The sequence below is a fragment of the Biomphalaria glabrata genome, chromosome 7, assembly GCF_947242115.1.
Source record: "Biomphalaria glabrata chromosome 7, xgBioGlab47.1, whole genome shotgun sequence".
NCBI lineage: Eukaryota > Metazoa > Mollusca > Gastropoda > Planorbidae > Biomphalaria > Biomphalaria glabrata.
The window spans coordinates 32,436,910-32,453,694 of record NC_074717.1 but is presented as its reverse complement, the minus strand read 5'-3'; the positions used below and the strand labels follow the sequence as shown (position 1 = coordinate 32,453,694).

The window sequence follows — 16,785 nt, the reverse complement described above, 5'->3', positions numbered from 1 at the left end:
AGGGTGGAAGATGCAGAATAATTAAAAACTATGTCTCTAAAAGAACTAAAACTTTGATGACTAGGTTCGCTAATAAAGTAGACTAACCAAAAAAAAAACCATTCCCAATGATAGTCACGGTTGTATTCTAAACAGCTAAAATATTTTTCGCTTTAATATTAAGTAATGCACTATTGTTAAATGAACTTTGATCAAAATGCAAAAGATATACTGAATTCCATTACCTTTTTGTGTTGCTTTAAATTCATTAATATATAGCTGGTAGGCTTTAGCATGAGCCAAGAGAAGGTTTTTATAAATTGTATACCTCTGCCCATCAGAGCTAATCTGCTCGGTAAATGGTGTATACTCTGGTGTAGAGAATGTTGTCCAGTATTTCACCTATTTAAAAGAGACAAAAAATGACAGTTGAGCTAAGTTCTTGGAAACACATTCACATTGTGTTGATAAACAAATTAAGTCATCAAAGTTGACATTGAAAGGTTACATTCATCCCATTTTACCTTAGATCCAAAATGCTCAAAACATGTTCTTGCAAGGAAGATATATTCATCAATCATGCTACTATCTGCCCAGCCTTTTGTCTTGAGAAATGAAGAAACTTGTTAAGTTTTGTCGAGATAATAAATAATAATTATATATATTTTTTTTTGCTAAAATTGTTCAAAGAAAGCTAGAAATAGAAGTCTGTGAAGATGTTAATATTTCTTGAAGAAATCTAAGTTACCTTTAATATGGTGTGAAAAAAAAATGCAGTAAATTAATTGACAAAAGTTTCTGGTACATTTTTTCTTTAGAGTAAAAGTTTTTATTTTATAATATTATTCTTTTTACAAATATAAAAAAAAGAAAATTGTTTTTATACAGTTTAACCCAATAACAACTATTACTAGTTATAGATTTAAAAAGTGAAAAATGGAACAGTATGTCTAGTGTCTGAAAAATATACAATACTTTTAATACTTTAGAATAAAAACAAGCTTAAAATATACCAAACTTTAGACATATCAACACTTTGGGTTCAAAAAAGCTATACACATTTGGATTTTGTTTAAAAAGAGTCACAAAGTTTGTCCTTCTTTATAAAAATGTACAAAATGCTGATCATTTTCTATCAGATTGTACCACATTTGTAGTCTACCTTAAAATAGCATTTTATCACAAATACAGTTAAAATAAACAGCTGAATACCAGTACCATGTCATAATTTTTTTTTTTAACAAGGCATCTAAGTTGTTATGTATTGTTAAAAATGTCATTCGTTATAATATTACCTTTAAGACATTAGGATAATCCCATTGGTTTATAGCAACAGCAGGGAAAATGCCAGCATCTAAAAGCTGGTCAATGAGTGTAGAGTAGTAGTTTAAGCCAGTTAGGCTAACACCTCCAGCTTTGCCAGTTGGCAGCAGACGTGTCCAGGTAATGGTGAAGTAATAATGTTCTGCCTGCAGGTTAATATTTTAAACAAGTTTTTTTTATAGAGATAAATTAAATCAATTTTTCACAACTGGCCTAAAATGCATGTTTACAGATAAAAACATTAGATAGTTAATTATTTTACCTTAATGCTTAAAAGATCAGAAATATCTTTTGCTATATCTGTAGAGCTGTCAAAACTTTTTGCAATGGTCGATGTCTGTGCTATGGTATCCCATACACTCTTGCCTCTGTCTGCATGTAAGAAACAAAATGGAGACATAACATATATAGATCAAAAGATAAACAGGACACTGCTAACAGATAGGCTGAAAATGAATTTTAAAAAAATTGACCAATGTTATTGTTTAGTATACAATAATGCTAACCATTTTCATTGACCTGGCTAGGTATGTCTAACCCAACTGAAGAAACACCAAAGGAAAAGTTTGCAGAAAACTGTCCATAATAAGTCTCATTTCTAAATGGCAAACGTTGAGTGGTCTTTGGGTCATTGTAAGAGCCTTGGATGAATCCATTGTTTCTAGAAAGAAAGACCGAAATTTATTTTTGTAAAATAATTATTTAAAACTAATATGCAAATGAAGAATGAGTCATCAAAAGTATGTCTTTAGTAAAATAAAAAGGACAGCTAACTTTGATTTCCAATGTGTCATATCTATTCTTTTTGTTTCTCTACTTTGTGAAACAAATTTGGTGTAGCCTATTTCTTAAAGAATCAAGTGCTTACTTGAACAATTCATAAAGATATCTAGCTGAAGCTTTAGGTATTCTTGGTCTATTGGTATCATTGAAGTCTACATAGTAGACTCCCAGTTTTTCTCCATAACCTCTTGCCCATTCAAAGTTGTCCATTAGAGACCAGGCAGTGTAACCCTTGACATTCACCTTGTCAAGTACAACAGCTGGAACACATTGAAACTAATCAATTATAACAGCAAAGAAAATGACCACCATGTCATTAGGGGTTAAAAAAGAGCTCCATTGATTAATAACATACAAATCAGAATGACTTAAATTATACATAAATATGCAAACACATAAGCACATGTAAACTAAAAACAATTTCAGAAAACTTCAAGTGTGCCAAGTCAAGCTAAGATCAAGAACTTCTATACATTATCGTTTTATATTGCAAACTAAATCCTTTATTATAACAGAAATATAAATACAAATTCACTAAGATATTTTCATTACAATGAAAGCATTTTGCATTGTAAAACCAACTTGCCTTTTAGAAGGTTGTTAATGTAATCTCTGAAGTAAGCAATTCTGTGAAAGTCATTTAATGTGCCATTTCTATCAGACAGTCCATTCTCTGTAATGTAAATGGGAATGTTTCCATACTCTTTCCTCATCCAATTCAGAAGTTTACGAATTCCAATTGGATTAATGTTCAGCCAATAGGAAACTGACCTGTGCACATGGAAAATACAAAGATTTATACAGAAACCAGATTTAATGGTTAAGTACTTCACAACCTATTTATTATATTTTTTTTTTATTTCCTAGTAACATCCTCCACCCATTTTCAGTCTTTTACCAACAAAGCTACATTTTTTAATTAATTTTTTTTGAAAATTTATTTTCTATATTCTATGAACTGTATCATTTCATAACAATAAGGTTTATTTATTATTCGTGATCAAAGTGGATGACTACAAGGTTTCAGAACAATGTCAAGGTCTAATCATGAGCAAAGGAGATGACTGCAAGATTTAGTGGTGCAGACTTTGAGACATTAGTGTTCAGAAATTAAATCAATTCTTAGTGTAAACTATGAAAGAGGTGAAAAGCACTTTAGTCAATAAAACAGAATCCTGTTTATCTCCAAATACAAAATATCTTTCAAGCCCTATCTAGCCTTCCCTACTAGTTTGTATTCTGAAGTAAGCAAGTCCTTTAGGTTGAGAAACTCTGGTTTAACTTACTGTTGCCAAGATGGATCCCTGTATGTGACAATTTTTTGGTCCCTCCAGTAGCCATCACCAACATAACCTTCATAGGCTACATTGCTGCTGTAGTGGTTGAGTCCTAAGAAGTCGGAGGTACCTGTCATAAAGCAACCATAATGTCACATTAAAATCATGAAGGTCTGTTTGACAAATCTATACACTACAATCTGAATATTGTTATAACTCCATTCAACACGGTACAAAGACAGTACAGTTTGGAGAGAAGCTTCATTGCAGAGTCTATCAATTATCAATCAATCATATCAGTTCTGCATATCATGAGTATTAAATACAGTCTAACTAAAAATAGAAAGATCACAAATTTGTTGACCGTCTTTCTTAATCATGCAGGTATCTGGTAAGCCTATGATGGATGAGCTAAGCCAGGGGTGGGCAACCTTTTTCTACCGAGGGCCGCATTAAAAAAAATTTGGGGACTGGCTGGCCGCATAAATTTTTTTTTTTTTACTCCAAATTGAGGAATTACAACAACAGTTAGCAATTTCTTGAACTAATTTTATGAATATTTTTTTTTATTTTGTTATTGTCTTTTTACATCACAACATTTCACCACAAATGTACAATGGTACTTAACATGAAGCATTTAACTGTTTACATCCGTGCATAATGTTCTGTAATTGTAGAACTAGCTTACTAGTTGTTTTGTTCTTGCGACTGCTGTCAAATTACAGTCAGTGAGCATCGACCTGTTCTAACACTTCATAATTTTCAAACAAACGAAATAAAGCGTGTTCACAGATGAATTAGGTTCCGAATAATGCCACAGCTTCGCAGCAAAGTTTTCTTAAGTATGGGAATACAGCTTCTGGCAGTCATGAAACTTCTGTGGAAGAACTCACTGGAATTACTCTTTCAGGTCATAATTTGCTATGGAGGTATGTCATCTGGAGCTAAATCAGCCTCTGCATTAAATGCTGAGCTGATGGTATTGAAAACTAGTTCCAAGATCTTGACGTCTTAAAATTTGCTTTCAAATTCCACAATCAAGGAATCCAAATAAGTCTTGTACATTTCATCCACTTCACTAGAAATAGTTTCACCTTTCAGCTAAGGAAAATGATAAGACTCGATTTCACTTGCTGACTCAAGAAGTGGAATAACTTTGTTTGAAAAGATTTAAGATGCAGATACATTTCATTTGCAAACAAAACATTGCAATGTCTCCGATGATAAACATGAAGTCTGTCTTCAACTCTTCATTAGAAATATTAGTAACAAAGTCATAATCAATGTCCTTCAATAAACCTAACTATTTCTTCCTTGAGATTCCATATTCTTCTTGGCCAGCGGATACTACTGTGTAACCGATCATCGGAATGTTTTGTTCCAAATCTTCAAGTACTTCTCGGAACTGCCAGTCATGGCCGGCAGATAATTGGAGGCCTTTGGCAAAGTGAATTTGGTGGCCTCAAATAGGATAAAATAAAATAAAAAAGCGACAACAGTAAAATTATTCAATTTATTAAAAACCTATTGTACTTCAACAATAACATTGAGGACAAGTTTCGCTATTTCTTCTCTAAAATAATGAGAAGGCAGTCAGTGCAAGGCCCTCACCAATAGGTGACCCCACTTTGTCTTTGCCTAAGGCTGGCCCTGTGCCAATAATAAGATCATTGAGAAATCAATTCCAACAATATATTTGATATTCAATGCTTTATTTTATTAAAAAGCCTGTTTTTCTTAGTCAAAACACGAGCTCCATTAGTTGTTACACTTGCTGTCTTGTACAAGCCAACCCAACACTTTCAACAGAGTTTCGATAGAATTGAATAAATACTGGCTTGTGTTTGTCTTTGACTGAATGTTTCGAAATATTGCTGTTAAGAATAATCTTCGTTTACTTTAAACTTTTTAGAATGACGTTTAAAGACAATGTTTCCTTAGCCTCTTCATGATAAGTGATAAGAATCAGAAGTTTCAATTATTTCTAGATCTATAGATATTTACAATTATTTATATAAATATATTTGCATTTTTATATGTGTATTGTATGGGAACACCTGATTTCTTAAAGCGTCGGCGGGCCGCATAAAACACTTCGGCGGGCCGCATGTGGCCTGCGGGCCTTAATTTGCCCACCCCTGAGCTAAGCTATAGGCAGCTGAAGCAAGAGCTCCAAAAGATATGATCAGCTGGTGCAAAGAAACATCAGAGCATATCTCCAGCATGCCATATTTAATGAGCAGAATTTGACCTTCCTATCTGAGGTGGAACCTTATGTCAGGGAGCTCCTAAATGTGATGCAGAACAAGATAGAAAAACTGTTGGGATACCCTAGAAGACCAGATAGACTGGATTAAGCAGAACAATGAGCCATTACCCAACAAAGGCTGCAGCTGCACAGGCAGTTACAACAGAGGCACTGGTCTGTGACTGTGATGATTTTGTAAACATGTGTCTTCCAAGACATGAAAAGTGACCATTTGCTGTAACTATCCCAATGGTAACCTGAGGATTTCAATCTGATTCTCACCTACTTTACTAAAATTTATAACAATGTTTGATAACCTATTGAAAGCTACAGAATACAATGAATTTATATTTCATGTATATTCTATAACAGATTCAGATAATACTTGTTAGGCAAATCAAATTTTTAGAGAGAATTTTGAACAAGACAAACATAAAAAAATGCTTTTTAAAAAACAAAGCTTATATTAAGTGTAATTGTATCAATTAGTTTGGACTAGTCATGTAACTAAATTTGTAATAAATCTTGACTAACAAAAATAAATCTGTGCAATTAGAAATATTTTTACCAATTGTTTTTATTTAGCTCAATTTCATGCTCTTAACTTTCTCAATGCACTATGATCCTATCACTTATCTGGGCCAGTAGGGAAAATGGGGTGAGGTGGAGGGGAACGTAGGGGTTATCGGGGTGAATGTTACTATGATCTCTTTATAACACATTTAAAAAAAAGGTTGTATGACTTAAATTCAAACTCAAGCCACCACATAGGGACTAATTCAATTTATACCACCACATCTGTCAAGTAAAATTTCTTTCACTTGTTGGATACCAACAAAATAATTAATTACCATTAGTTAATTGACTATTTGGTTAATTTTTTTTTATTGATTCTTGTTTTGTCAGGTACAAGAAATAATTGCACAAAATTTCAACTTGATCCGAGATTGGGTGATGAAGAAATAATGTGTACCAACTATTTACCAGACAGACAGACAGAGTTAATATTAGCTTTGTAAAAAGTGACACACCTACAATCCTCTTCTTCTCATCCGCTGTGAACTCAGGAAGCCTGGAAGTAGTCAAACCTTCCTCCAAACTGGCATTCTTGACATATTCCTTCATGACATCTGGGTAGTCTCCATTGATGAGCACAGGGTGAGCAAACCAGCCCATGAAGAACTGTAAACCTCTTTCTGAGGCTTCAATGTCACTAATGTTGACAATATCTCGTGGCTCCAGCCAGTCACAGTTCAAGGTTATTCCAACTTCCCCTGTTGGTCATATAATTTTACAGTCAAGAACTTCAGAGAATTTTGGAAATGAAAACAAAATAGTGATAAAGGAACTTTCTAGTAATCACATGGAGACTTTCTAATAGAAAAGAAGATAATCTTTAATTTATTTATGTATCCAGTACAATAGCTACTCTATAAAAATCCCCACTTCTACTTAGTCAACTAAAAAAAAGAAATAGATTTTATTTTAAGATAGACAAATCTATAAGGAATACATCAATATCTGAAATGATTATCATTTAAGTCAATAAAAACCTCTTGAAACTATTTTAAAACCAGCATGTGCCTGGATGAAATAAATACTTATTGTGTGATACAGCTTTCTTTTTTTTATTTTTACCATAAACAAAGTGTACTCACCTTGTTGGGTTGCCTTGTATTTATCCTGATATAAATGGTAAGCCTCAGCATGGGACTTGATGATATTATGAGCAGCTTTGTAGGGACCATTTTTAATGTCCTTAATGCCAGGGGCATAGTCTCCTTTGCCATGACCTTGGACACTAATGACCCATGGCTCATTGAATGTGATCCACCTCTTGACCTTGAATACAATAGTAGATGATTGAAACTTTATAATACCAACACTCAATAACACCTTTCCTATCCTAGAACATATATTTAAGTAAAAATCTAAGATCTCATACTATATAACTAACTTAATAATTTAGTAGACATAAATCTATCACTTGAACTCTGCTATCACCAAACATAACAAAAATGCTATGAATCTTTGAAAAAGTTAAACATTTATTTTACTTTGTTGCCAAACTGTGAGAAACAGAGATCAGCATAGTCTTTAAACCAGTCCACAATTTTAGGATTAAACCAACCACCTTGGTTTTGGAGACCTTGAGGGAGGTCCCAATGATACATTGTCACCATTGGTGTCACACCTGGAGATCACAACAATCCACATGTAAGTCATTTCAAAAAAAACTTTGTTTTGTTAAAAAGGTATTACGATAAACATGAAAATATTATGAGAGTATGGATGTAGGATTGCTAATTTAAAAGAGACATTTAAATCTAGTTAAAAAAATATCTCAACAACCTAAACTTTATAAATTGTATGTTAAAAATGTAACAGTGACATAAAAAATGTCAATACTTTTCCTCTGCTGATTTTAATTGTATGTACTCTACAATCCCTGGATTTACATATTAACTTGTAAAATATTATCTGAAACTAACCTATTTCACCCAGTTTAGTTAATAAACGGTTGTAGTAATCTATTCCAGCAGGATTGGAAGGCAGTGTTCCACTTGGCATAATACGAGACCAGGAGATAGAAAATCTGTAGTGAGTCATCTGAAAATGTAATCTATTTTGTTGAGATCTAACAAGATTTAAAATAATGCTAGTTGTAATATAATAATAATAATAATAATAATCTTTATTATCCTTAAGGAAATTTGTCTTACAATTTGTGCATTACCAAACAAAAAACATTATAACTATAAGAAACCAAAGTGTACATTCACACCAGACTCACTCATAATTTACATGTGACAAAGTTTGTACCAGATTGTTCTTATTTAATGATTTGATTGCCAGGGGAACAAAAGAGTGTTTGTGTCTGTTTGTCTTTGCTATCGGTGTCTTGTATCTCTTTTGTGATGGTAAAATCACTGAGAGTGTTCATTATAGGAGTATAGACACTATTGGATGTACTTAAATTGGTGTTGGTTGTAATATATGAGCATAGACAAGGTTGGGTGTTAGTTGCTTTCAAGACAGATACCTACATTCATATCTTTAATAATTTTAATGTCCTCATCAAGTTTGTGATAGCTGTCACAGGCCACATCTCCTGTGTAATTGTCATCCACATTTCCAGGTGTGTGACTAAAAGTATCCCAGATGTTGGGCCCTTTACCTTTATAGATGGTTAAGAGACTTGGTCAGATATACAACAGACTAGGAAAGGCATGAGTAACTACCATTAAAAGCTAATAAAAATGACTATTAGAACTCTACTTTAAAACTGCTTTCTCTTTCAACATACCATCCACATCCCATGCCCCTTCTATCTGGTAAGCTGCAGTAGCTAATCCCCAGCTGAACTTGTCTGGGAAGTTTCCATAGTAGAATTCATTGGTAGACTGAACAGCAGTACCCCATCCTCCGTTCCTGGTGTAGCCATGTTTAAATCTGTTGAGAACAACATGTACATCAGTGAAAGTATTAGTGAGGAATAAAAAGTTCATTCAAACTTATAAGTAACATTTTGTGGTCATCTCAACCAAGGCAGGTCATTAAAATGAAATAAATGTTAACAAATTTAACATCATATTCAAGGATTAAAATACAGTTGTGAAACCACATTCAACAACATAGGATACTCTTTTATTTTTTAATGTAGATTTGGTGCAAAAAAAAAAACTTGAATGAAATTGATTAAAAAATTTTTAACAACTTCATTTAAGGTGACTGATAAAAAATCTCCTAAAAGTTGTTTCATCCAAACTGCCTGATAAAAGATCTCCTCTAGAATTGTTTTGCATTTCAACTGTTAAACACTGACAACACTATTAAATTTGAATTCTAACTTTAAAATATTATACTTGCTCCAAAGTACTTCTTAAATAATATATAAACATTATAAACCTAAAGAAATTATTTCTTTCATTTACCTGAACATTAGGTGTTGAGAAAAAGGTTAGACAAATGAAACAAACATAAATCGTGAAAAGTTTATATGCCAGGTCATCACTGAAATTAATAAAATAGAATGCTTTCTGGGATGCTTTTTTTTATGTTATATTTCAGAGCTACTTCTAAGCTTTACCCATTGTCTGCAAGGAGAGTTTTGAAGAAGTAAGCTGAAGCTTTGGGTGTTCTTGGTCTGCTGGTATCATTGAAGTCAACAAAGTGCAGCCCAAATCTTTCATCATATGCCATGTTCCACTCTAAGTTATCCATCAGGGACCAAGCAGTGTAGCCTTTCACATTGCATCCATCCAGCTTGATGGCTTCAAACAGATAGAAAGAGTTCGGAACAGGTTAAAAAGGGTGCTAGAAAAAAAAATGTTTTTTTAAATTAAAATTCCAAAAGAATCTAAAAATAATGTCATTATATCAATGTACAAATAATTCCAAAGTGAAATTACTTAAAATTGATAGCATCACAAGAAAACTAAAACAAAGATTTGATGCTATAAAGTAAAAAAAAAAAGGAATTGATAAGTCCTACCTTTCAAGACTTCACTGAGGTAAAGACGGTAATAGTGCACCCTATGCCAGTCATGTAGTGTACCATTGCGGTCACTGATACCATTCTCTGTGATGTAAACTGGGACATTGTTATAGTTGTACTTGAGCCAGTTTAAGATTTTACGAATACCAAATGGAGTCACTTTTAACCAGGATGATCCTGAGCTAAAAAAAACAACCAATAATTACCTAATATTATAACTCTCTATAAACTTATTTTTCTTCAAGCAGCAAATTTTTTAGGATAATAAAAAACATTTTGTTCTACAATTTGAAACAAAACATTACAACCAGAGATGAGTCATCACTGAACTTACTTGGATTCATTCTTGAAGACTATCCAGCATTGACAAATAAGATGAAGAAAAATAAAGTAAGATAAAGTAAATAAAGTGGATTGACCAGTATGTTAGCCACATCCTAGCCGCATAAACATCAACTGACAGTTGCAATGAATCAGACACCTATTCCGTATAAGAGACAACCAAATGCATAACTGAGGTGACCCCCAATAGTACTATTAAAATAAGGTCAGGCATCATTTCACCCTCACTGGTATATAGAAAAGCAACTGGCATCTGAACACTCAGAGAACAGTTTCGCCGGGCTTAATATCTAAGCCACACGAGCAGGCCAGGTGCTGGACTTAGTTGTCAGAGGCTATTTGAGACGCATGCCATTAGGAGTATTTTATAGACAATGGGAGCTTAACCCCATTGACACCCCTGGCCATGACAACCTTTGAAACAAACTCAGAGAACACTCACAAAGAAAAGCCTTTACTGAAGTCAGTTACCAATCATGAAAAGAAACCTTTAATAGGTTAGCAGACAGCAGCTTTGTCTGTGCTAAATGTGGCAAAATATGCATCTCAAAACTGGGTTTGTTTGGTCAGGTAAAATACTGCACCCATGCTATTCATCAGAATAAAAGACAATGTCTTTTGACCTCATGAACAATGAGTGGAAGAAACTGAGAAAAATCAAACCTACAAGCTAGCAAGTCCTTCAAAAAAATTCATTAGTAGTGCAAGAATTCATATTTGAATCTAACCACCAGCCAATCATTGCCAGGGCAAGTCTCAAGGTTATAAATAAGTATGAAACGAAGAATGTGAAAGACAGGTATTTCAAAAGAAAGAAATTAATATTAAACTACATCATGTAACATGCAACTAGACTCACCCAATCCATTTAGGATCTGTCTCTCCTCTTGTCTCCTGATCATTGTAATAATTGGGTGGGTTAGATGGTGCTTGTGGATCATTTGTTACATAATTAGCTGAGTAAAAATTGATACCAAAGAAATCGGATGAACCTGTATAAAAAAATATATAATTTCAATGAGAATTATTTTGTTTAAATTTGTGTAGTTAAATTTTCATCATTCAGAAATAAAATCTGATTTAAGTTATTCCATATTTTTAAAAAACTTATTTCTATGCATTTGATGAGTGATTTTCTTATTCTAAATATTTTTCAAAATCCTTTGTCTTATTTATTTTCTTTGTTATTCATTTTAAAATATGTTTTGTTTTATTAAAATTTCAATTCTTATCTTTCTTTTTGTTTTTCAAACAAACCCTGAGATTTAATCTCTCAATTATTATTCAATTTTAAGCTAAAAACACCTTGTGCAAAATTAAAGTACCTTTCACTAATGGACTAGTAAAAATTAAGAGTAAGGGTTTAATTCTGATACCATTACTTACAAATTATTCAATTAATCAGATTTTTTAACCGCCATTTTGATAGCCAGTGTATCATGAATTAGACCTCATACATGATTTTTTATCTATAGCATGTTGGATTTCCTCCTGAAACTACTATGACCGGATTTAAACCCTGCAGATACAACATTCCTTAAAGTCTAATTACCCAATACAAATACCCTTTTCCCCCCTCCTTTCTAATATATCTCCCATCAGGTCAGAACCTGGACAAAGATGCAACACTGTATGTTTACACACCTGAAGGTCAAACTTCAATTAGTGGCTACGACCATTAAAAGGAAGAGATAGAGACAGAAATGATGTTTCCTGATTAATAAGACCTAAGCTACTATTTTTTATATTTAAAACTTGAAACTTTGTATATTGAAGTTGTAGTAATTAAATATTGTTAATAATGCTGAGCCTAATACTCACAAAGGCCGAGGGATACACATTTGAGATCAAAAGAAAATACGCTGCTGAGGGCAGACGCAGGTGGTGAAAAGAAAATCGACCACTGGCAGACAATGGTTATGCTTGGATGTGGCAAAATTTGTAGGTCACAGCTACATAGCCATGGGAAATACTGCACTCATCATTAATCTTAAGACGCGCATAGAAACCTTATTATTATTATCAATACTCATAGCCGTGTCAGTTTAGAACCTATTAGTGGCACTAAGAACACTTCATAACCCAATCTATTTAGGACCAATTATCTAAAGTACTAAAGAAGCATTTGTTTTCTTGTTCCATTCTTATGCGGATGACGCTGTTATCTATACTCCTCTAGACACTGGCATTCACTTGTTTATGATGTAGGTCATTATATTAAAGAATAAACCAACTTTTGTTATGCAGCTTATGTACAGATGTTGAAAAATATTTCAACTAAATAAACAGTGTATGTAGGAGTGATGACAAAGTTGTGGGAAGTGATGTCTACATGGGACTGTTTCATGTAAGGAAATACAAAGGTATGTCATTCTTAAGCCCTACAAGAATTTAGAGCCAAAACTGTGTGTTAACGAATGCAATAAAAAGTTTTCAAGTCAAAATAATCAAATAACTTTTTCAATGTAGTGAGAAAAAAGTACCATGGCTTCAATACATATTACTCACTAAACGTAAGCCAAATATTTAAATTAGAAATAATGATTAAGTTTTATATTTTACCATTAACAATTTTCTTTTCATCCTCAGTAAAAGGAGGAAGACGACTTTGTGATAATCCCTGAGCTTGACTTCTATCTGCTACTCTTTTCTTCATTTCCTGAAAGCATAAAAAACAAAAAAAAATTTTCAAAGCTTTAAACCAGTGGTTCCCAAACTTTTTTGTCGCGTAGACCCCTTGCCATGTTTTCTGGTTTTTGGTAGACCCCCTGCTTAGATTATACCGGTACTGCATTTTTTTTCAAATTCACAAACTCCATTGTTTAAAGTAATTTCTAACTGTAGTGAGTTGAAGAGTAAATAAGAAATTTAAAGCTACTTTGTAATATATTTATTGATACAATTCAAAACAATTGATATGCACTACTGGAACCACCAAAAGACACTGAATATGTGTGTCGTTGTTTTTTTTGTTTTTTTTTCGCAGGTTCATCATCCATTCCTACGGATATTATGTTTCATATAGGAATTTGTCGTTCTATGAAGTAGTTCTTGCTTCAAACAATATATATCAATAAATTTGCTTTACCTGTCACTGTCTTTATATTTCTTAAATTTCTTTATCTTTCGAGTCTTGTTCAAAACAGGAGTAGGGGTGAAGTAACTGGCGCCTAAACCAGAAAGCTTTTGGCAGTAGGGACTCATTAACCTGGGCTAGCAATCCACCTAGCAGGGGGGAAACTGAATTCAAGCCTCTGCTGTCTTTCAGATCTACCCAAACATGGGAACTGTTTCCTGGGTCAACCCCAAAGAAATAAGGAGCAGATGACCTATAGGCAGTATACAGCTTACATCGCTACACACTGGTAGAGCCTGCGAGGCCGCTAATCCCAAACTGTATATATTGTTTGCGGAGGATTACACAATAAGCTTTTGTTATAACTCATACCACCGATGTGCCTACTGTATTGTTGGTTAAAGAAATTTGTTTAAAATAATATCAGATGTACGTTTGTGTAAAACCGTTTTTAAAACTACTTTAACAGCTGGTAAAATCAATGTTATATCTACAGTGTTTTCCGTATTTGACTATTATTAAAGAGATTTGTTAAGACACTCACAAACCATCATCTTCTCTATATGATGTTGAAGAAAGATTTTGTGGGTCTATTCTGAACTTTAGATTTGAGAGTTCAAAAGTTTTTGAAACCTTTATCTTTCTATCAGGGTGGCATCGTCTCAATTGATTTTTCTGAGTAATTAGTTTCATATCGTCATAAAAAGGGCTCTTGGCAACCGCTTGTTTGACAAGGAAGAAATGAATCCAAATTTAAATTACTAACTCTGTATAATCTACATTTGTTTTTGTTACATGCAGAAAGAAATGAAGCTATTTTTATACGTATGGAAATTAAATATAACAATTTTTAGTTTGAATAATATGATAAATAGAGAGGATTAACTAAGGTACAAATCATATATTAGTGTATGAAATAATTACATTGATGAAATGTGAAAATTAAAGTTACGATCTGCTTAAATGAAATCAATTTTCGTAGACCCCCGTGGACATCTCATAGACCCCCAATTTTTTTTTTCACTTTCGTAGACCCCTTGGAGCTCTTCGTAGACCCCTGGGGGTCTATATAGACCACTTTGGAAATCACTGCTTTAAACAATCAATTCCTATTATTCAATTAAATTATAAGTCAATTCTATTTTAAGCAAATGGCAAATAATATCTCAAAGAAGAAATACATTGATTTTGATTGATATTGATACATATTTTTCTTGAATTTTGTATATTCTAACTTTGTGCTAAGATATTGTTCAAATGTCTATGTCAAACAGCAATCATAAAAAAGAATGGCTCAATCAATGTACCTTTGGAAGCACAAGTTGAGCTATGTACAAAGAAATGACCTTGCCCAATAAACTAGACATTATCTACTTTCTTTAATCCAGATAGCAGCCTTTAATTTCTAATTTCAAACCAGACAAAGAGTGGAAATATCACAGTGCTTTTCTATGGCACAAGGCGTCAAAAGAGCTGACAGCTCAGCAGCAGAAAGATGTTTAGACTTATGTTTTTTTTGTCTCTCCGAGTGCAATGAAGAGATAAAAAAAGAAGTTAATTGTATTATTACCTCTGGGTAGTCTCCATTAATAAATATGGGATGTGCAAACCAGCCACCATAAAAATCAATGCTGCGTTCACTAGCCTCTACATCTTTAATGTTTAGAGGATCCAGTGGTTGAGGCCAACCCTGGTTGATAGTGATGCCAACCTCACCTAAGAGATTTCATCAAATCATAAAATGAATTAGTTTACAAATTTCAAACTCCACATTCATTACAAGTAAATTTTATCTTGTTGATTTTCACTTGTCCAAATCTTTAAATATATCCACGAACACAATTAAATCTCTGGCCTTTTATTGCTATTATATTAACATTAACATGGCAAATTATCTAGAGAGAGAAAATTTAAAAGGTAACTGGTTCTACTGACAACTAACTAACTATGTAATAATTTTATATGCAAAAATATTTCCATTTTTTCATAATAACATGTCTGTAGCTTTTCACAATTTCTTGGGTAATAAGTGGTAATTTCCTAAAAATATGTACAATGTAATATTCTTAATATTTTAAACTTTCTTTTAAATATTAGATAACATTTCTGTATTTAATTATATAATTTTGAGATGCTTACAAAATATTTTTAAAAAAGTTAAATAATATATATCTAAAGATACATTGCAATTCAAAATAAGTAAAATAATCATAAATGAGGTTTGTTTGTTCTTTTATCTAAAGGAAAAGCATAAAAAAAAGTACAATATTGCATAGATGCTTTATGTTTAAAGTTTTCTGCATAAACTAAACAAAAATAAAAAAATGAACACCTTTCTGTGTGGCCTTGAAATCACGCTCATACAGTCTATAAGCTTTAGCATGTGACAGAATCAGATTATGACCACTGATGTATGCTCCACTGCCAGGATCTTTGTGGCCAGGTGCTGAGGTGCCATCTCCATACCCCATGATTGTTACAATTGGTGGCTCATTGAATGTGATCCATTTTTTTACCTAAACATATTACATAGTGTTGTAAGGGTAAAAGAAGATAAGATTATTCTTCAGCCACATGTCGTAAGTTATTCTGTAGAGATAAACCACTGTCATTGGCAAAGGAAAGAAGAATAAGATTTTTCGCGTATGAAAAAATATTTATTTATAATCAAAATATACATGACAATTCTGTTTTACTAATTAAAGATATAAATGTTGAAATAAGTAAAGTGAAATTTTCCTGTCACTAACTGTTAATGAGGTCCATAAGAGAACAAAGAGGCAGTATAAAGCATAAATTAGAGATCAGCTTTCATAAAGCTTCTAGCTTACATTCCTTCAAAAAAAAGAAGATAATTCGATATTCTCTCAAAAGCCTAGTATCTTAACACCAAACCTTTTTATTTACTATTCTTTTGCAGTTTATATTTGGATAATTATGTATATTGAAAACATCAATGTTAAATACTTCTAAATTTTTTTACTACTCAGCTCAATAAATAGCACATTTCTTTGAGTCTTCATCAATAACACTGAGCAAGTGGAAATTTGAAAGCATGTACAAACCAAAACTTGTAAAAGTTAATAGTGTTGAAAAGATTAACACATACCCTGTCTCCAAACCTCTGGAAACACAATCGACTATACTCCACAAAATCATCCTGTAAGCTGGAATTCAGCCAACCTCCTTTGTCTTGTAGGGCTTGAGGAAGGTCCCAGTGATACAGTGTAACCATTGGTCTGTGAAACAAGGATAAACA

General features: G+C 32.8%; 1 protein-coding gene across 2 annotated transcripts in view; it reads right to left on the bottom strand.

Moving 5' to 3' along the window:
- Window positions 1-16,785, bottom strand: part of LOC106069463 (lactase/phlorizin hydrolase-like) — a 32,415-nt gene that overhangs the window by 2,648 nt on the left and 12,982 nt on the right. For both annotated transcript variants that reach the window (XM_056035337.1, XM_056035338.1), the window contains exons 15-35: window positions 16,636-16,765; window positions 15,859-16,042; window positions 15,097-15,242; window positions 13,013-13,109; window positions 11,310-11,442; window positions 10,106-10,290; window positions 9,701-9,884; window positions 8,918-9,063; window positions 8,658-8,788; window positions 8,103-8,220; window positions 7,668-7,804; window positions 7,269-7,452; window positions 6,642-6,884; window positions 3,372-3,492; window positions 2,672-2,856; window positions 2,171-2,345; window positions 1,809-1,963; window positions 1,565-1,674; window positions 1,275-1,448; window positions 504-584; window positions 225-381 (exon numbers count right to left, since the gene is read on the bottom strand). In XM_056035337.1, coding sequence (XP_055891312.1) covers window positions 225-381; window positions 504-584; window positions 1,275-1,448; window positions 1,565-1,674; window positions 1,809-1,963; window positions 2,171-2,345; window positions 2,672-2,856; window positions 3,372-3,492; window positions 6,642-6,884; window positions 7,269-7,452; window positions 7,668-7,804; window positions 8,103-8,220; window positions 8,658-8,788; window positions 8,918-9,063; window positions 9,701-9,884; window positions 10,106-10,290; window positions 11,310-11,442; window positions 13,013-13,109; window positions 15,097-15,242; window positions 15,859-16,042; window positions 16,636-16,765 — 3,176 coding nt within the window. The remainder of the gene's footprint in view (window positions 1-224; window positions 382-503; window positions 585-1,274; window positions 1,449-1,564; window positions 1,675-1,808; window positions 1,964-2,170; window positions 2,346-2,671; window positions 2,857-3,371; window positions 3,493-6,641; window positions 6,885-7,268; window positions 7,453-7,667; window positions 7,805-8,102; window positions 8,221-8,657; window positions 8,789-8,917; window positions 9,064-9,700; window positions 9,885-10,105; window positions 10,291-11,309; window positions 11,443-13,012; window positions 13,110-15,096; window positions 15,243-15,858; window positions 16,043-16,635; window positions 16,766-16,785) is intronic.